At 35.6% G+C, this 22,809-nt stretch overlaps 1 protein-coding gene across 2 annotated transcripts in view; it reads right to left on the reverse strand.

Annotated features, from left to right (window-relative positions):
• Nucleotides 1–22,809, reverse strand: part of LOC149067598 (regulator of G protein signaling 7-like) — a 181,447-nt gene that overhangs the window by 40,615 nt on the left and 118,023 nt on the right. For both annotated transcript variants that reach the window (XM_089252502.1, XM_089252503.1), the window contains exons 5-6: nt 21,605–21,656; nt 11,824–11,965 (exon numbers count right to left, since the gene is read on the reverse strand). In XM_089252502.1, the coding sequence (XP_089108628.1) occupies nt 11,824–11,965; nt 21,605–21,656 (194 nt within the window). The remainder of the gene's footprint in view (nt 1–11,823; nt 11,966–21,604; nt 21,657–22,809) is intronic.

Here is a 22,809-nt window from a genome sequence, read left to right on the forward strand (position 1 = left end):
TAGATGGTCATCTGCCCGGTATTCGAACCCTGGTTTTTTTTTCAATCCGGGCTAGTACGCTAATCAATACACCCCAGGAAACATGACTTTACCTCCCTTATAACACGCACAGTAGCGTGACGAGATGCAGCTTCTAGACTCAGAGACTTGCGGCCTTCCTTAACTTTAGAAAAATGGGCACCAGGTGGCGACAGTAGGAGGCGATTTTTTTTCTCATAATCATTTTTATTTACTATCACCACAAGGGAATCATTTTCTGAGAAGTCAAGGGAAGATGCAAGTTTCTACTACAACGCGTCACGCTACTGTGCGTGTTATAAGAAAAGTAGAGTCATGCGCCCAGATTGCAAGAGAACTAAGGGTTCGATTCCCAGTGGAGACATCTTTTCTTTCTCACTTCACCTCGGCAATAATATCCAGAAAGTCAGTCTCTTACCTCGACAAAAGCTTTCGAAAACAGTCTTTTTGCATTTAACACTTTGAGACCCTGGTGCCACAAATGTCTGGGTTGCTTTTTCTCACTGCAGAATTTTTCCTTTCGACCTCAGGGAGTTAAGCCCTGACTTCAAGGATTGTGTGAGTTTTGAGTTAGAAATAGGTGAATATGAACTTTGAGGGTTTTCATCAAAGGGCAGCACTTAAAGTTGAATATTCAGGGGTTTTTTAAGATTGCCCTGAGGAGAAAGTTCCTCCGGGAAAAGCGTGATTTTTATTACATAAGATTTAGCAAATAAAGTTGTTAAAAATTTTTTTATGTGAAGATGAATATACGCTGCATCATCTTGGTTGAAAAAAATTAAACGAAATGAATTATTTCTTCACAAAAAGGAAAAACTTGAAAAAATAAAGATTTGCTGACGTTTATGTTCCTATTGCATTTTTTTTGAGTATCAAAAATGTATAAAGATACTTTGAAAATTCTAAAAAAGGAATGCTATGGTCTAAAAGGGACATGCGACATGGTTACTCATCCTTACGTTTACGAGTATGTTTAATTACCAACATATCCTTAGAAATATGACGATATTGAAGAACCCCCCATTTTGCTTTATATATCATGATAGGTTGAAATATTCATTATCATATGCAGAGGGATCATAAAAATAAATAATGGGAAGAAGTAAGCTTTTATCTACTTTGGGAAATACGACTCAATGGCGAAGTATTATCTAAAGAGTATTTCTAGTATCAAAGTATTACTATTAAGCTATACCAGTAAGTTTCACTTGAGCTGTCATCGATTTAAGTGAATATCAGTCAAGGCTCGATCGATCAATTTAGGTGAAGATAGTAGAAATAATCTCGTGGACTCTTTTAGCTAATGCACCGCTATCTGACTGTAATAGTGTTTATTGATTTGAATTAAGATTGACAGCGTGTGCTTGTACTTTTCCATCGATCAAATCCATGCCATCCATGGACGTCCCATTTACGATATACACCGAGTGGCTACTTTATTACGACTACCTGAGAGTTTTAAGAAAATATGAGCTACGGCGTCATACTGTTGCTGCTCGCCCGAGTGACGCGGTGGTAAGATGCTCGTCTACCACCGTGAAGTCCCAGGTTCGAGCCGGGGGAAAGAATACATAGATAACAAGATATTTTTCCCTAAGAGCTTTAGGCGACCACCGGGAGATGGCCCTTTCATTTTCAACCTAACTCTATAACGGTAGTAAATTGCAGTGTAGCGATGTGAGCGGAGTTCGTGCATGGTGAGGAGTGTATAAAAAAAGGAAAGCTTATAGTTCCTGAGACAGTAGTATAGGTGAATTGTTTATGAAGATATATCGGGGAGAAACGTGATTTTTTTTCGGACGGTGTTTGAAAAAGAAAAAAGAAAACGTAGTCATGAAACAGGAATCAGCGAGATCGTCACATTTGTAAAATGTTCAAGAATAGCTGTAGTTAAGAAGTGTTTAAAGACTAGGCTGTTACGCAAGAAACTGGGTCTCAACGTGCAACTTGTGGACGTCTCCAACTGGTAAATGCTCGGGTGGAACAGAGTCTCAAACTTGTAAAAGGCAACGGAACGGTAACAGTGCAGCAAATTGCAACAGATCTTAATCAAGCATCGTCTAAAAGGATCTCTGAATGCACTGTTCACCATACAATGCATCTCGTATGGGATATCGAAGCCGAAGGCAGGTTCGAAAACCATTGCTGTCTTAGCTAACAAGAAAAACGTCTTGAATTCCCTCAGGACTGCAAGGATAGGGCAGTGGATAATTGGTAACAAGTTATGTGGTCCGATGAATCACGTTTTCAGTTGCACCATGCAGATGGGTGAGTGAGAATTTGGCGGAAACAGCAGGAAAGCATGGACGACAAGTGCATTGTTGTAACTCTTCGTGCTGGTATGTACAATTATCAGTTATCAAGTGATAACAGTACAATACAGTTATCACATTAAAGACAAACAAATTTTTTTTTAAACAATTAATTATTTCAAAACAAATTATCTAACCTGGTACTTTAGAGTACCGTGAGGATATAAAGGGTTAAACAATCCTCTCTTATGAATAATGGTCTTGTAGGTTGCCGAACCTATATTTAGTATGATAGGCACTCTTACAATAATAAATATGTGATGACTTTCTATTTGATGATTCTCTCTGTTCGGTTTTTCAATTTTGGGCGTAGTTGCTGAACGTCCCACGTGGACGCGATTGAGAATCGTCTGCATGAAACACATACATTATATACTACAACTACATTGTATGTCCACGAATTATTGGGGTGATAAGAGGCGACGCCATTTCACAAAGTTTATTGGAGGAGAAAGGCCTCAAGTGCCCAGAGTCCTTAGGTTCCGGTGTCTGTATCTAATCTTGATACAGACACCTGATCTTACCATTCTGTAGGTAATATGAACTTCTACTGATATACGTACGTACACAATCTGCATTGCGATAATCGAATTTGTGACTCCAAAATAAATTCAGGAACAATTTAGAACTCAAAAGAGTGAAAAAAATGAACATCTTCACAAAAATTAGAGGACATCCGAACAATATTTTGCAGGAACAGAGGGAATGCGCTCATGTCCCGTAAAAACGGGATACATGGTCTGCGTGATAAAATGCGTAAAATGGCACGCGTATGGAAAATAATCTTGATTGTGGCACAGCTTAGAAAAAAGTTGGCCACCCCTGGAATAAGATATATCTAAACATCGTTGCCGACCAAGTACATCCTGTTATGTTGACGGTTCATCCCAATAGCGATGGCAACTTTCAACAGGATAATACGTCCTGCCATAGTGCCGGTATTGTACAGGAATGGTTTCAAGAAACATGCAGGAGAGTTTACTTTGCTTAGGTGGCCCATACAATCCCCAGATCTCAATCCCATTGAGCATTTGTGGGATGAGATTGAATTAAGCCATCAGACATCTAGATCAACAACCGTACAATCTCACACTATTGGAAAATAGCTATTCATCAAACACGGTCTCAGATTTCACAAATGACCAATCACTATCTCGTACAGTCCATGCCAAGAAGAATCAACGCTGAATCGAAGGTAAAAGGTCTTACAACGAAATAGTGATGAAGTGGTTATAATAAAATGAGTGGCCACTCGGTATATTTTCTTACATCGAAGAAAGTTATTCTACAATTTTTTAAGTTTATGTGTCGTTTAAGAATTGCAATATGTTTTCATTATTTCTTTGATAAATAGTCACTTTCTAATTAAACGAAATTGTTGCGAAAACAGCAGCCACGGTAGGATATAGTGAATACATATATTCAAAGTTTCCGGAACGAATAGCACCAAAAAATGAAGATAAATGCGAAGTGTAAATTAAGAATGCTTCTGTGAACAACTCTTGAAAAAAGCAATAAACAGTATTTTTTGAGAACAAAGGGCATTGATATAAACGAATGAAAAAAAATTGTAACATTTCTGTTAAGGAAAGTACAAAGCACCAACTGTATGAAAACATTTCGGAAATAAGGAAAAGTTTGAAAAACAAGAATAAAACTAATAGAAAACCAGAAGATAAATGAAACTTTAAAGTTCCATGTTTTGCTTTCAACATTCATTTGTTACTCCCCCCCCCCCCGTTTTCTTTTTCCCAGATTTCAATACGGATTCCTGACTAGCCAAAACATTAGAGACGTATCTCAAGCTAACAATGAGAAGTCTGTCAGTGACGCATGGTGACAAAATAATCCCTCACGAAAACTCAGTTCCACAAAATAGTAACAACATATGAAACTGCAGCTCAGTATCATACAAGTGCATCACAAAGCTGCAATATGACAACATGCTCATGGCAGGATCAGAGTATGACAAAAAAAGCACCAATCTATAAATCAACCTACTTATAATGGTGTAATAATGATGAGGGGAATATTTTTCTGGGCTACAATCGAGTTCTTTAATACAGATAATTATCAACCTGAGGGGATATGACCCCCATGCGGTCCTGGGATATCCTAAGGGTGGCCGTGATTGAAAATCAGACGAAAAGGGAGAGACGTATAGCAGTGAAGAGGGCCACACATATCTGAGAAGAATTAGAGCTTTCAAAAGAAATAGTGTGGGAAAAAATTTACTACTTTCAGAACCCAGTAGAGCTGTCTTAAAATCAACGCCATCTTAACCACCGGGCCCATGTGAGCATATCCATAGGGGCCTACTTAATGAGATCTGGTACTATGATTTTCGAATGCAATATGTGAATACGTATTATTTATTTGTAAGCTGTTATTTCCAGCTAAGAACGTGACCTCAGAACATCACTTTGCCCAGAAACCCGTGATGTTGAGACAACCATTCATAACAGTCCCACAAGAAGGAAGCTCACTGAACTCTTAGCCCAGGGAGCACTCAGGGTGATGTGTCGGAAGCGTAGATTGTAGGTTTTTTGATCGTCCCATATTTTGCACAGACCTATTTTTCCCATTTAATTCGGCTCTCGAGAGGGATAATCACTCATCTTCAAGAGATCACCCACCTTCACGAACCCTGGATCAGGTGAACCTTAATCTCAGGGTTTCCGAGATCGATCTCATTTATGAAATTTTTGTTCATTATAAATTTAGTTTTGAAGGGAGGCCATGTGGGCTGGAAAAAAAAAGGTTGAGAAACATTGCTTTAGAATACCACAGATCGTTTTTACGGCGGCAGATCTAATTTTAGCCGACCAAGCACATGATATTTTCTGTAGAATCACTAGTCTCTGATCACCCTCAGTAGTGCTTTGTCACATTTGTCACTGGATTCATCTTCTGAATACTTCACCGAAATCATAGATATCATAGACCTCTTGCCAAGTTGGCTTAATGAAGTTTCCAAGCTACTGTGTATAAATTTCTCTCCATTCTATTTTTAATATCTTTATTCATTTCTATGCGCAAATGGTCCTTGGATAGTTTGTTTATTACAATATCATCAAGAGTTTGGAGATAGCAGTCGTTCCCGCGAGTTCAGTAGGCCTACTGTGGAGGTGTTTACTTGTCATCCAAAGTTGCCCATTTTGGGTATTTACAAATACTGAACAAGTTGCGTTATCATTTATATTCAGTATTAAATGCCAAAAACAAAAACTTACAATTCAATACACTAGTCATACACAGCAAAAGACATACAAAATGCTTTCATCTGATTGACGATTTTTAACTGAGGCTTACTTTTGGGGTAGGGTTTATATAAGTATTACGGCCATACTAAAAAATCAAGCTCCCGCTGAATTTTTGGTCAAGTTTTATTGTCGGAAAACACGGTACTTGATTTCCTAACATTTGAAAGCTTTGAATAGAGATCGATAAATACAGCAATTTTTTTGATGCAGATGGTCACCTTCATTGTTGCCACCGTGCTAGAGTGATCTTAGATTTCATTAAAGAAAACTATTACGAGTTCCAGTATGCTTCAGTGACCGGCTCATTCACGTGATTTTAACCCTATTCGACATTTGTAGAAAGTGCGATGAAGTATAACGATCTATATTCAAAGCTTTCAAATGTTAGGAAATCAAGTACCGTGATTTCCGACAGTAAAACTTGACCAAAAATTCAGCGGGAGCTTGATTTTTTAGTATGCCCGCAAATATAAACCCCACCTCAAAAATAAGCCTCAGTTATAAATCGTCAATTATATGAAAGCATTTTGTACGTCTTTTGCTGTGTATGACTAGTTTATGGAATTGTAAGTTTTTTTTTTGACATTTAATACTGAATATAAATGATAACGCAACTTGTTCAGTATTTGTAATTACCCAAAATGGGCAACTTTGGATGACAAGTAAACACCTCCACAGTAGGCTTACTGAATTCGCGGGAACGACTGCTATCTCCAAACTCTTGATATTGTAATAAACAAACTATCCAAGGACCATTTGCGCATAGAAATGAATGAAGATATTAAAAATAGAATGGAGAGAAATTTATACACAGTAGCTTGGAAACTTCATTAAGCCAACTTGGTAAGAGGTCTATGATATCTATGATTTCGGTGAAGTATTCAGAAGATGAATCCAGTGACAAATTGTAAAATCTTACCAATGCAGTACGAGCAGGCTACATGAACATGTAGGAAAGCACTACTGAGGGTGATCAGAGACTAGCGATTGTACAGAAAATATAGTCGCAGAAAAAATTCAAGGAAGAATTCGTAAATTGAAAAAAAAAGCAAAAGAGACATCAACTGAAAATAAGTCCGAATGCATCTTTTAGAGCAAAAATTAATATAAGATCGGATCTTATTTTCGGGGGAAACACGGTAGCATAAACAAACTTGAAGGCACAAATAAACCATCGTTGATAAACAAATCAACTACCGTTGGACTGTACTATATGAAATTATATATGTTCTTCAATCAGCGCACATGACTACTTAACGATACATGCACCTCATACACATTCCTCTGCGGCATTGCTAATGAATCGGTATATGCCACAATGTGTATTCTGAGTGCACGTCTGGCCTCTAACGTATATATGTCGCCAGAGTTGTGCTTGCTTCGTGTTTTGCTGGTGCCGTCATCTGTCTTTCCTTTTTTGAAGTGAAGAGGGTAAATGCTTGAATTTTCATAGCATGTGAGCATCATGTTGGTCACGCTCGTAAAAACATGTGCTATCAAGTAGCAAACCAAAAATGGCTTTTAGAAATGCTTCTATTAACCATTCGACTATATTAATATGATGTGCCTTATATTTTAGATATGGTATTAAATAGATATATCACCTGCGAGAAAATTTTTGTGTTTTCTTGAACAAAAAGAACAAGATTTTTTAAAACCAGTTTTAGAAAAAAAACTTCACTCTAAACATCAATTCTTATTTAATATTAAATAAGCTTAGTTTATTGACGAATAATTATCTTAATAATTATCTCTTAGTTATGACGAACATAAATAAATCAATTGAAATAAAAATGTTCCTAAACATTATATATTCATTACTCACTTTGCACGCTCGACAAAGTCTCTAAACACGATTTTTCTTTTGAGTTTTTTTATTTCTTTTGAAAATGTTGATAATATTTATTATTTGTTATTTGTACGAGAGTGCGATTCACTTTCGTACTTATTAAAACACGTCCTCGTGTATTATATTTATTAAACGAAGAGAGAACGTTTAATGAAATTTTGCCTGTAAGGCATCTGGTATGAGAGAGAATTCCTTGACGAAAACATTCAGCATTTGTGCGATTCGGTTTTTTTCTTTGCTTCTTCTCTTTCCCGGTGTTATTAAATTTATTATTAATTAAATATCAAAAAACTCTTCAACTGAGGATTAATTCACAGACAGCGAAATTAATTTGGAAAAGAAATTCATTTACCTAGAGTCCAGTTGCATCCGATCCCTATGACATAAATACTTTATCTCTCTTTTGAAATGCCCAATTTATAACAGATTTATTTTTGAAGTTTGTTTATTTGTATTAAAATAGAGCAAAAATATACTTCGAGTAAAGATAGGAATGAAGAATATTTAATAAACTAGTTCTGGACGAAAAGATTCCATGCCATAGAGCAGTAGTCTAGGGAAATATCAATTTATAAACGTTTCATTAACACATCTACAGGGAAGACGGGAGCGAAACTGTCCAGACATACAAATAAATACATTTGATAAATAAATTTGATTTATATATATATATATATATATATATATATATATATATATAAAAATACAAGTACAAGGCCACAACAGGCAAAATGCCCAACTAGGTGGCTGAAAAAAGATGCCCACAACAAATATGAATGTCGTATATTTCTAAAGTATAACCCAATCAAAAATGCAATTATAAAACTAAAAACTATACATATGCTTGATACAATATAATACAATGCCCATAAAAATATTTATGGTTGTCTTATCTAAATATGGATAGATTTTCGATTTACACCAACATGTTTATCGTATTTCTTTTTAAACGTGCCAATTGTGTTAGAAATTACTACCCCCGGGGGTAAGCTATTCCATTACTTAACAACCATATTAGAGAAAAATTCCCTGCGACACCACAACCTAGAATTGTCTCTTACCTATCGATACCCCCCTTGTCAAAGCAGTTGAATGACGGAGTATTAATAATTCATGGTCCGTTCTGTCCATCCCATTGAAAATTTTAAACACTTCGATCATATCTCCCCGACACCTGCGTTCGTCCAATGTAAACATCTTCAAAAAATGAAATCTGTCTTCATAACTCAAGCCCCGTGTGCCAACAAGGACACGCGTAGCTCTTCTCTACACCCCTTCTACCAAGTCTATGTCCCTGTGTAAGTATGGTCTCCAAGACCTTACGGCATACTCCATCCAGTCCAGGACGAACTGAGGCTCGAAAAAAGCGAAAGAATGACTTTAGAAGAACACGAAGAGACCTTCTTGAAAATGAAATCGAGCATTCTATTCGCTTTTTTTGACCACGCTCGACAATTTAAAAAAAAAAAAAGCACTATATAGCCAAAAGTCTATGTTCACTTGGGAGTCACTTGGGACTGATACAAAACTAGGTAAGGAAAAATGATTTTGATCACCCCGGAATCAGAAAAAGTAACAAATGACTTATAACAGTAGCAAAATATTGTACTAACTTTGTGCAACACTTCTGTGCATTTTTGTGAGAATAGGACGTATATTCACGAAAATATAAATATTTTCTATAAAAATTCCAATTTTCATCGCATGTTTTTTGCTTATAACATGCGCAGTTTTCAACCAATTCGATTCGAGAAATCTAAGTAGACACAGCCATTTGGCTATATAGTGTATATTATACATGTTTTTATAATCAATAAAAAAAAGTTTGGCTAACACTTGTCAAATGTTACAATTAAACTTTTGTTAATCGACATAATTTATTATCACCCGTTTTTAGGCACCTTGGTGGGCATTTTGCCTGTTGTGGCCTTGTATTTGTATTTGTATTGCATTTAATTAAAATAGGCATGACTGATATCTACGGGGGAAATTGTCGATTTAACACTTTCTTTGACATTTTTGCAGAAAATTGCAGTCTCTAGAAATATTAATTCCGACAAAGCCATATATTTGGCTCATACAGAGTCAGTAAGAAATTCGTAGTCAGATTTCCAGATTCAATTCATAGATTTTTATATAGATCAATTGATAATCGATTAGTAATCTACGTAGTTACTTTGGCACATGCCTTTCCTACTTGCAAATTTTATGAGGTATTCTAATATAATGCATCAAAAATAAATGTTCACATGAAAATTCAAGATCCACAACACGCAAAATGTTCAATGAGGTGGCTGTTAATAAATTGCCAAAAAATGTAACAATATAGATACCATATAAAGTATGTCCCATAAATTTGTAAATAATTAAAAAAATTCATAAAATTCAAGGAATTGGTATATTTGAATACAATTTGCGAAAAAGTTGTTTCACGAAAGGGAATTTCTTTTAGTAAAGAAAAAAAATTAGTTCAAATTTTGGTATATAGAGGGCCAGGGAAACCAGTCTGGTAGGAGAGTGATTGGACCTCAACATTTTTTCCAATCCCTTCTGTGTCCGAAACATTCGTAACGCTTCAGTCTCGCCACAGAGAGCAACAGACCTATAAACAGTACAAATTGTAATTCCATCATAACACATCACTCACTTCACTTCTGAAATATAGATGGCAGCACTGAAAAATCAAAACACAACACTACATACGCCCTCAAAAAAAAAAGACTGTTAGATATACACACAAAGTTACACTTCCGGCACAACTCACTAGGTAGTAAATCACCCATAGATGGTGATAGACCTGAGTTTTGCTCGGTTTGAAAGAAAGAAAGAAAGCCGGCAATTCGTGGCTGAGATAAAGCAACTTCACTTATAGTGGTTTATCCCCCAATGTCAACATCACAATGAAACCTTACGTAAGCGCTAGTAATCAGAAAATTCAGAAATGAGCTGTTAATGTCAGAAATGCACCTTGCATTTTCTAAGTCTCTAATTTGCATATTTCTAGTGCTCTGCTTTCGTGCAGTGCCCTCTATCGACAAAAATTTGAAATTATTTTTTTCTGTACTAAAAATAATCTTCCTCCGAGAGAATATCTTTTTCGCAAACCTTATTCAAATACACCAATTCATATGAATTTTTAAACTATTTAAGAATTCATGGTATACCCTGTGTACATATTACATATACATACATACATACTTTTATTGATTGGCTGTGGAGCCAGTTTCAAGGTGGATAGCAACACAAAACACGTTTCCATATTTTGACACTTACGGAAACAAGATTGATTAGAACAAATAAGAAACAATTAGCAAGCATATAATATTAACACGAAACAATTAACAAGTACTCTCAAACACTGAAACAAAACTAGTATCATGGAACGAAAGGAAAAAGAAAAACATAAAAAAAAAAACAAACGCACACGATCTATATCCAAGTATAGTACTTAAATTTTAAATTAGTCGGGAACAGGCTTATTCACTGTATAGTGAGCGAAGTCTGACTATACGCCAATGAGGAAATTAAAAATATCCTTGATATCGACGTTTCTTAGAGAGTTAGCAATTTATTGAAGTAAGAGAACACAGCGTTTCCAAGTTATTTTCTTCAGCTAGTCTCAAAAGACACCCTGTATATCTGAAGCACATCAGTACATACAAATGAAAAGCACTGAAGAAACAAAACTTCTGAGCTTGGGTTATACAAGACCATATATCGTTAAATCATTTAAATGATGAAGACTCAACGTCAACGATTTATCAAGATTAGTTAAAAAAATTTTGAAAAAATTACCACTGATTCTACTTATTCAAATATGCACAAAGATATAAAAAAATGAGGCGGAATTATTACGGGTCATTAAAAAAAAGTAAATATATTGATATTTTGAACGTCAATAGAAGCCAAGAATAAGTTTCAAAATACCTCAATCTTAGAGTGGATGAGTGACGTCATCCAAACAACACATGATAAGGTACAGCACAAAGAAAGAGAGAGAGAAAACCAGTTTCTCCAGAAAAGAGAAGCTGGAGTAAAGAAAAGAAAGAAAAGTGAAAATAATTTTTTTTATTATAGATATAGAGGCGATGAGTAGCCAACTGTTATCATCTTTAATAATTTTTTGTGGCTTTAATAATTGCATCCAACAATTTTTGTTTTTTGTTTTTATGCGTTTCTGGATGAGACGAATGTACTTAAATTTATTCATAATTTTTTGAGAACGACACCTTGGGACCCTTTCCTTGTTAGTATTGCAAAGTGTTATCACATTTTTTTACGTTTACTAATCCTCGACTGTTAATAATTATTATGCAAAAATTATATCATTTATTGAAATTGGGCAAATACACTATCTAAGAAACTTCAAAGAATTCCATACTTAGCTTGAGCTTCAGCTTGCATGAAGATGAATTCCCATTTTCTCGAAAACATTTTCTGAAGTCTTGCCAAATTTTCTGCTTCGTAATCAACCAGCTCTAGGCGTGTTTTGTTCTGCATCGTCCTTTTACATAGGTAAACCGCTGAGGTATTAAAAAATAATAATTTTGGTATACAATCGTTAATATTTAATATATTGAGAGTACAAGTAGATTAGAGTTTCAGTTCTTACTTCTTCGATGCAGTGTTAATATGGCAGAGATATGCAACTTCCCTTCTTTTTTTTGATGAAAGTTGAAAATACGAATTATTTTCGGAGCAAGCATTTTCCATACTAGATGTTATTTCATGCTTATGTGTGCTGATTTTACCCCGTAATATGTTTATTATTTACAGAAATACAGCTTTTAAAATATTTCCTGATTTTTGACTCGCCATGTACATCTATGTTGGTGTCCCTAACATCAATATGAACGAATCAAATTAAGTAACGTCTTTTCTCCATACTTCTTATCGCTCGTTCAACATACTCAAACAAGTTTGAAATTTTCTGTAAAAGACGAAAAATTCTTTTCATGATCGATGATAGGTTTGTTGTTTCTCTGAAGGAAAATTCTAAGATTATCTTTCCCAATACTATGAAAGCATAGATTGCAGATATGCCATGGATTTTTTAGCCCGTTTCAATGGCTAGAGTAAAAAAATGTCTTCATGAATTGCAGAAGCTTCGGAGCAAAATTTTCAATCTGTTTTTAAAAGTTTGATGAATAGTTTGGCGATGAATATTTTTATAGATATTTGCAGCGACGGAAGACTATTCATTGATTTTAACGAAGGAAAATATTTCATCTTATTCATTCATTACTCAAGAACTGAAAAGCGGTGCTGTTGAGTTGAAAAATCTTTGGATCTTATACGCGTCAAATATCACATCTCCTCAGAGAGTTCCTGCTAATAGCAGGAATTAATTTCTATACAAGGTTGTCTTAAGCAAAAATTTCTAAAAAGGAAAATGAAACAGATTTTTTTGTGTGAGTTCTCACATATTCAACGTAAATTAAACAAATTTCGATAGAGAATCCAATTTCCTTCTTAGGATCCAAAAACTAGGAAGATGATTAGAATTATGCTAATTAATGTTTCTCAACAGCTCTAAAATTTGGAGACTACAATATGGTAGGTACACTCATTCTAATGATCGGTATTGAAAATCCAAATGTTTATTTTATTTTTGGAAATTTTGCGACACATCTCACGATATTCAACTATTAACCATTCAACGAGATATGATTTTTCCTCTTTTCAATAAAATAACTTCCTGCAGAAACTTATCGAAAATGGAATCTTGGTTATGCTAAAGAAAACAAGGGAAAGGAGATTCTCTGGGAGGAAGCTTTCAAAAATGTTTTTCTGTTTGTTTTATCATGACAGGATTGAAAATCATATTTTATGATTCTAAACCCATCAATAACAAAATTTATGTAGTTTCCACTCACACGAAGGATTCGTAGGGTTCCAATTTGGTACACACACGTTTAATATTAACTCTTGAATGCGTAGCTGCAAAGGGTCTTTCAGTCCATTAATGCAGCAAAAGGTTTAAAGATGAAAATTCAGAATCGACTTTACATGCTAGCTGTGGTCATTCTCTTTTCACTTTATATCTTGAATTTTCTGGTAGATGTCCCAATTGAAGTAAAAAAACTCTTTGTTTGTTGCAGAGCATGTGTGGCTGCGATTTTGCTGATTTGTTTGCACGTCCTTTTTAATTACATTGAAGTTTTCAACACGAATTTTTTTTTCTCATTATACTTCGAATTACAGGCAAGATAGTTGTACAGGAGTACTGTAAGTGCTAATCTTACAGTACTTTATCTCATCAACCGTCCGTCATAGAAGTATGATTTCAATTTAGAAATGCTCAAAAGGCGTTGAAAAATTTACCCGGGATCCGTTTTGAGAGTGAAAATACAGTGTTTCACAAAATACAAAATCGAAATTTTTATACGGTCCTCCTGTCCTCTAACTTCCAATTAAAAAAATTGTTGCTCTGTCTTTTCTAAGTCCAACAAAGAGATCCTATGTTTTTAACTGGAATATTCACAGCGATATTCGAATTAAAAAATCGAAGAAAAGTTGAGAAATGACAGTCTAAATGAGGGAAAGGAGCGTTGTGTGTCTGTCAGTGTTTTGCTGTTGTTTCATAACTTTTCACCGATTTATGAATTCAAATATTTTAGCGAATATTACACTTAAAAACATGGATTTTTTACTGTTAGGCTTAGGAGATACAGGGCAGCAACTGTCTATTCAGAAGTTAGGGTACAAAGGGATCGTGTAAAAATTTCGATTTTGAGTTTTTTGAAACACCATTTTCTCTCTCAAAATTGGTTCCGGGTAATTTTTGAAAGCTTTTTGAGCATTTTTTAAATTGAAACCATATCTCTGTGATGGACCGTTGATGAGATAAAGACCACATTAGCACTTACAGGATACCCTGTATATATTTTGAATGTAATATTACTTCAATACATTTAGATAATGGGCGATTTTTGAAGCTTTATACGGCGTCTTTAGGGCCCTGTATAAGCAGTACAATTCAAGATAGATTTTTTAAAAATAATTTTTCGAGCTTTCTATATGCGTGTCATTAACTATGAAAAAAATTATCAACTCAAAAAAAATAAAATGAGCATTTAAGATTTAAACACCAGACATTCTTCATTCGCTCTACAAGTGTGTGACCTAACACAGGCTGTCTCAAATTGTTTGCACGACGGGCATCTCTGCAACCGGTAATAAACGGTAGAATAAACTTAGAACGTCTCATACTTTCAATTACAAAAAGTTTTCAAATGACGTTCGTTTACTTAAAATGCATTAAATTTTCAAAGGGGTCGTATACATAAAAAAAAATGAACTGTTTATGCAGACCTATACATATATATATATGCTAAAACTTCCGACTAGTGAAATTTAAATGCAGCTGTGAGAAGATATTTACAAAAAAATTGGATATTTTTAAATGTGTGCAATATTAACGTAGATATTTGACTGAAGTTTTCATCATTTGTCTCCGATGATTGAGAGAGTGGTTCACAAATTTCGAAACGTAAATTAAATTCAAAGGTGTAAAATTTATGTAATTGTCAAAATAATTGTCATAAAATGTAATTGATATTTATTGTGAACAAGAAAACAAAATGACTAAGTTCATTCTAATTATGTACAGCCACTGAAAATAGCAACTTTTCAGCCAATGAAAACTTGCCAACACAGTGATAAGTTGCCAGAACATAGCGACTTTTGATAACTCGATATCATATTTACTACCTCGAGAAATATTTTATTAAAGATATGATTTCTTTTACACAATCTTTCCAGAGAAAGATTTATATTCCGATAATTGGGACTTTCAGTCAACGGGGACTGTATAAAAAGTTAATTTCTTTATTTTTTTATGTATACGACCCCTTCAAACAAATTTTGAGACTTCAAGTAACTGCACGTCATTTGAAAAATCTTTTTGTGATTGAAAGTAAAGTATGTTTTTTTGAAGTCCACGGTTGTAGAAATATCTGCTTTGCAAATAATTTGGGACAGCCTTGTATATTATACTTTACACTCTCCGGCGGATACAGCCAATGATGACGTGCTTTTGTGACGTTGCAATGAAATTTGCCACAAGTTCCTTGAAACACCAGGCTGACCTTGCTGACATCTTAGTCCCCGGTGGTGGCACTGCTTACTGTTACCACTGTGTAGATACCATTCGAATGCTACTTTCTTTCACCGATATGTATTAGTGAGTTATCTCTTTTCGAAATTATTTTAAAAACCAACGTGAAAATGCTTTGCTGTTAGGCTAAAAAAACATTCCAATTTGAAATTTAACATTTGTCCACAACAATATGAAATAAAATAAAATAGAAAGAATAGAAATAATAAACAATAGAAATGAACAATAAACAAACAATAAACAATAGAAGAAATAAAATAAATAAACAAGAAAGAATAAGAAATAAACAATAGAAATAAAATAAGAATATAATATGATAACTTAAAATAAAAATACCAGTAAAAGCCGCGTATTTAAATCTCGGATAATGTTATCATTTGGGTATTGTTATCACTTTTGCAAAATACGGAATAGGCTAGTTTTTTTTTAACATGGGGAAAAAATTCGTTTGTAGCTATCAAGACTTTACTTTGTTATCAATTCTTTTTTCTTTTGCATCGATTTCTTTTTGCATATTGTGTGTGTGAAGCTAAGGTTGAACCAAACTAATTTTTTCTTTTTTTGTTATCGTTATCATCCTGGAAGAATGTGGAAGAGGTCAGAAAGCTCCCTTATTGACAAAAATTTCCGTACTCGGTTCACATTGTTCTAATTAGGCCATACCCAGTGGTATATTTACAGAGGGGCTTAGCGGGCCATAGCCCAGGGCAGCAAGTTTCGAGGGGTTGCAAATTCGAGGAATGAGTTTTCAAGAAAACTTAGTGGAATGGAAGAAGGCTGGAAAATTTGTGACCCTGAATAAATTCAGGGAAGTAAAGGACTAGGTCAGTAAGTGACCTAGAATGTTTGTAAGCACATGAATGAGCAAAAAGAGTGATCCAGAATGTGTTAAAGCATGTGTATGACCAATAGAATGATGTAGAGCGCGTGCAAGCATGTGAATGACCAAAAAAAAAAAAAAGACATAGAGCATGTGTAAACGTGTATTTGAAAGAGTGACCTTGAACCTGTGCTAGTATGTGAGTAACCAAACTAGTGTGCAAGCATGTGAGTGACCAAACTAGTGTGCAAGCATGTGAGTGACCAAACTAGTGTGCAAGCATATGAGTGACCAAACTGGTGTGCAAGCATGTGAGTGACCAAACTGGTGTGCAAGCATGTGAGTGACCAAACTGGTGTGCAAGCATGTGAGTGACCAAAACAGTGTACAAGCATCTGAATGTAGCACAGTGTAGCGAGTTCGAGGCGAGAGAGAAAAAAATTAGACTAGAACGGGAGAAAGGCGTCAAATTCGTGTAGTCCAGAGGCGGCAAAACTATAAATGCGCCTCTGGCCGTACTAACCACTATGATCCATATACGTGTAGCGCTGCTTTTGTAATGGCTTTCCTATAGTGAAGGCGAGTGTAAAGAGAAAAAGACTATCTTCAGTTCTTGATCAGTTTCTCTCAACTGACCACATTTACAGTTCCTCGGGCGAAAATTTTTCTCAAGTATTTACGTATACTGTATTGAAAAAGAACGTAATATACATTTTCTCGTTATAAAGCTCTAATTTAAATTGCTCGCAATGGCTAAATTAAAATGTAGGATTTCAGCTTATACGAAAAAAAAACCCTGTTGTAAAACACAACATGAAAAAAAGAAAAACGACACGATTTTTAAACATTTTTTTTGAACCAGATATTGTGTGAAAGCGAAACAGAGTTGTCCAGTTTCCATACATCTTGTTGAACCAAACGGGACATCTGGTCATATTACATGAGAACGGGACTTTTTCGGATATATGTAGTTACCTATCGGTTAATGTTACCAGAAACCCCGAGTCCCGATGCGATAACATTAAGCAGCGTGCAATGTGTAACAATAAAAAAGAAATTATTACGTAATTTATTTGATATTAGTGAGAAAGAAATTGAGAGCCAACACGGTGGAGATGCATCTGCTTCTTTTTATTAGGTGCCTTAGCATTGCTTGTACTAGTTTTTCTGGTTAGTATAGAACAGCGATTCTCAATCGGTGCTCCGCGGAGGCCTTGGGGCTCCTTGCACACTCTCCAGGGGGCTCCGCGGCCGCTCGAGAGAAATAAAAAAACAGCAAAATTAAAAAAAAAATATATATATTTTTTTAAATATTAAAAATAAATCACAGCAACTTTAATGAATAATTAAAATATTGTCCACTCTACGGGGCTCCGCTTTTACCAAAAAGGGCTCCGTGAGTCAAAAAAGGTTGAGAACCGCTGGTACGGAATTTTAATACCTACGACTTTCATATCGAGGTTTTAATCATTAAAAAATAAAAAAAAATTGAAGAAAATCCATGTTCACATATACAGCATAATAAAAACAGTATCGTGTTACATAGGCGACTCAGCACATAAAAACGAGATTGGATTGGATGTTAGCTTATTTGAAAAAAATAGTTTTTTTGTTGAGGGATCAATTTCTCCGTGAGAAACGATTTCAATGCATGACTAGTCATTCGTATTTTTTTTAGAGATTTAAAAAAAAAACAACCAAAAATATTTTCATTATCCGTATCTCTGCGAACGCTTCGTGGAGCACATGGATTTACAAATAAATCCCAGTTTCTCTCTTGCTTCTTTCACGATACCGTTCATAAAAGGCTCTTTGATTTTAAACTACACAAAATACATCGAAATTTCAGAAAAGAACCGGTAACGAAATACTCATAAATATATATTATTAAATATTTAACTGCCAATATTTTCCTCTACTCTTACGCAGCAATGCTATTACTGAACTTATCTGGAGACGGGACGACTGTGTTCGATGATCAATACTTACATACGAGAGGGAGTCTAAGTGAACGGATATACCATCGAATTTTATCACATTTCGCTCAAATTGCTTGATCGCTAGCCAGAGTAACTTCATTTAAAATCGGTGTTTCTGTCGAAAATTTGCTTAAATGCACCATCCTCATGAATAGATCCGTTTGTGAGTTACGAGCTCATCTAACTTATCCACGAACATCGAGATCGATGCCGCAGAATTTAATCGAAAATGTTTGTAAGTTTCAATGAGAAATGTGAACGGAATAGTCTTTGAAACGTGTAACGGTGGCGTCACTGATGATTTCCACATATTCACATTTGAATGCATGCAAATGAGATTGCCACGATTTTATTAATGTTCAGCTGCATGTGAGAGAAATTTTCTAGGTGATGGTGATTCGATAATTGTGTTATTCGATGAATGACATTGACCGTGTTTGTTCTACGGAATTCGCACATTTCAGTCGAACTAAGTATAATCGAATTTGATTAATTCCAAGTTCAAAGTGATTGGGGAAAAAGTTCTAATTATCCAATTAATCTATCTTGAATGTGTAAAATGACAACAAATTGCAACTTAAACATCAACATCCACATAGGATAATAATTATCAATTATTAAACTTTTATCATCAATTACGTATTTTTTCCCAAATTTTAATAATTTATATACAGGGTGATTATAAAAAAACTATCCCGACATATGGGCTCCTAACTATCATACCATTCACAGAAACTGAATGAAATTTTGGCATAAGGTATTTTGACGTATGCGCTCAAGAATGATATGGAAAACAACAGTGTCACTCTAACAGTTACGGTTACAGTGAGAAAATTTCGAAAATATCAAATGGCAACACCAAGTTTTTTGTATTGGAATGGGATCTCCATTGTGAAAAACCCTAAATAGCGTTCGAACGGCAACTGTAGCATGAAAATCACCGGCGGTAGATAGGCTAAAAGTGAGGACAACCAATAAGGACAGAGAAGCAGCATAAAAAAAAGCATTTTCTTGTGTTTCACAAATTTTCCACATGACCTTGTGGAGGACTAATCAGGCTGGGATCTCAGCCGAAGAAACGGTGTGACGAATGAAACGAACATTAATGCTCTGGTGCACGGCAAAGTCCTTTTTACTTTTTCCTTGCCTAGCTCCGGGGATTTTCGTGCTACAGGTGCCATTCCAATTTAGTGTTTTTCAGTATGGAGATCGCATTCCAATACAAAAAACTTGGTGTTGCCATTTGATATTTTCTCACTGTAACCGTAACTGTTAGAGTGACACTGTTGTTTTCCATATCATTCTTGAGCGCATACCTCAAAATACCTTATGCCAAAATTTCATTCAGTTTCTGTGAATGGTATGATAATTAGGGGCCCGTATGTCGGGATAGTTGTTTTATAATCACCCCGTATATAAATTATTAAAACTTGGGGAAAATTTAATAATTTATTAAAATTTCAGTAATAAATTTAACAAACAATACAATTTAAAGAACAGTATATAAATTTGGGAAATTTTTATACTGTTCTGGAATCAGTATCACTGTAGAATTTCTTGACCATGTTCAAAGGATGTTTATGAATAAAGCTAGAACCATACCCGTGTCCAGCCTGGCCCAATGCGTTCCAAGGTTGTTGATCATGGGCGAGTAGTGTGGCCGCTACACCATTAGTAATGATCATCAAATGTTGGAGGCTGGAAGGTTGGAAGCCTGGTCAAAGAGAACAATCAGGACCTTCCAGCCACCAACCTAAGTCGAAGGAGCTGCCTTTCTTCCCGATCTTCCAATCCATCTGGCTACACATTGGTCAAAGAACGCAAACCGTCACACAACACGTTGGCGTATTAAATTCTGGGAACAGATATTTGCCAAGGAATATTGGACCAAACTGGGTCAGTATGTATCCAACCTGTGCCGCTGGTGCTTCATCGCAGCAGGGGGAAGCAAACATTGGAAGCAAATGTTTGTGAATGACCATGCTGGACATGAGTATAGCTGTGCTTTAACTTCGTCTTAGTCCTGGGTATAAGTCTTACATTATGATGCCCATACAGTGTTTGTGCACAAGAATCTCGCTACGTGCAGTCATGTATTTCAGGCATAATTCTGTTAGGTTGCCGTTGCAGTACCCTATGGTGGTCTATATACTTGTCCTAAAACACCATCTAAAATTCCTCACGATTCTGATTGTCATTAACAAATCTATAGTATCGCTGGACTGGTTGAAGCCAGAATATTTCGAGCACTTGGTTAAAGATCCATGAAAATCTAGATCAGAAATGAAGCATGAATCACCCCATATGTGAGTTTATGAACGAGTTTGTACTTCTAGTAGTTCAAACTATTGGACTACAGTTCTTTGTACGTCGGGTGAGGGTATCCTGTAGTGCATGCAATGCAATCTAGTTACTCGATCGCTTCTAAAGCCGGGTCCACACCCACTGTGCTACGCGTCACCTCAGCGAGAGAAAATTTATAGCGGTTCAAAACACAGCGAAAGAGTGTATAACAACGTTGAATGGAAAGAGGTTTGAGGATCGAGCAGCCTGTTCCATGTGGAGCGCGAGCAGATACCGATCATTGCACAAGACAGCGATGCGCATCTGAGGGAGAAAACGCCGTCCAAATAGAATGCACATGCATGAGCCAGTTTCCTTGGTGTACTCCTCCCACCTTCCCCAGTGGAATCACGTTCCGACGAGTATGAGGATATGCAATTTTGCGCTGTACACCGTCTACATTGACCGCGCTGAGTGCGCAGCTCCACCATTTCAAAAACGGGTTTTCTGAAGCGCAGCTGCAACCTGCGGAAAAACAGGTTAAGGGGCATGGCTAGCACAGCGGGGCTATTTAAATGGTCGATTTCGCGTAGCCACCACTCCAAAACCGATTTTATGCAGCCCAAAATCACGTACGAGGTGGGTTGTAGGCCCGGCTTAAAGGTCAGCAACACCTGAGTCAGAGGTTTTCCAATAAAACCGAAGGGATCAACTTCGGAGCCTGCCTTTTCTCCCGAGACCAGGTTACTCATCCACGCTCATTTCGTGCAGAGAATACCTCAGAATAAAAGTATTTTATCAATTGTCAACTATATATAATTGTAAAAAAATCTCGCACTCTCAATGTTTTGACATTTGCACATGCACGCACACACAAACAAAAATTGAACAACACGGGTTTCACATTCGTAAGAGAATGTTGACACACATTGAAATGTACAATTTTTTCCTTCAAACTTACCGTAATCAGTGTTTTCAGGCTCCCACGAATTCGAGGGCCAGAAGTATGGGGTCTATAAAAATGAAAAAAAAACAACAACAACTTATAACTTGTAAAAAATTATCACGCATAAGAGAGAGTCCATGCAGGGTGAGAAAAATGCCATTTTTGTATAAATTCTTAATAACTAATTCCCGCATTGATCCTAAATAAACGCGAAACGTTTTTACTTATCCGTAAAAAACCGTAATTCAATTTTTTTTTAAAAATTTGACGCTTCAAGATTCATCAAAAAAATACATCGCAGTATTTTATTTTTCAATAAATCCTTCATGCCGAAATACAGATTCCCAGAAAAAAAAATTTAAGTCGCCTTATTTATACATGGTCAGAGTTGCAAGGCTTATATCTAAATACGCAAACTGAACTTCTGTTTGATCATATAGTTTAAAAAGGATACAAAGGACAACACTGGATTCCAGATACCAGAGACGAGAAAAATATTATTTTTTTTACACATGGTTCTTTCGATGCATATGTTATACCCATAGGTATATTGACATACTTCAGTCTGCTAAGTTCTCTCGAGAAAATGCCATTTGCTTGGGCGAGTAAGGGAAACAAACACGCACACAATAAAACGCGTTATCCAAGAAAGAGTTTGAATAAATACATTGAAAATAAAAAAAAAGGATATATTTCTATCAAAAGCTTTGATAGCTATTCTTTTCTGATAAAAGTAGATGAAAATAGATGATTTCTTCCTTTGCTTGTCACAGGAGACACAAAATCAATGACACTGAAGATTGCACATTTATTCAAACAGCAGCGCCTTTTTTTTGAAGCCCGAACAATTTGATGGGGACTTTTATGCAATGAAGAATACCTGAATGATAAAAATACTCAAGCTATATAAGTATGATATCATACCCTGTTGCAAATCAGCATTTGTTTTATACCAGCATGTCATAAATTGTGCTCCGTGGCACACCAAGTGCTTCCTGAAAGATCTCTTAGTGCTCCTTGAAAAGATTGAAAGAACGCAGGAATAAGAGTGACTAAGCCAGGGGTTCTCGAACTTTTGTCACTCATGGCTCCCTTTGCCTTATTCATCGGTGGTTCTCCCCAGAATACTTTATTAGATATTTTTCCTTATAAAAGAACCACTTCAAATTATAAATAGGCACACACATCAATATTTCCGGCTTGTCGCAACGCCCATGAAA

Source organism: Pholcus phalangioides, unplaced genomic scaffold (assembly GCF_987345545.1).
Source record: "Pholcus phalangioides strain wild (caught in Gottingen) unplaced genomic scaffold, Ppha-v1.0 ptg000029l_1, whole genome shotgun sequence".
In the NCBI taxonomy this organism is placed as follows: domain Eukaryota; kingdom Metazoa; phylum Arthropoda; class Arachnida; order Araneae; family Pholcidae; genus Pholcus; species Pholcus phalangioides.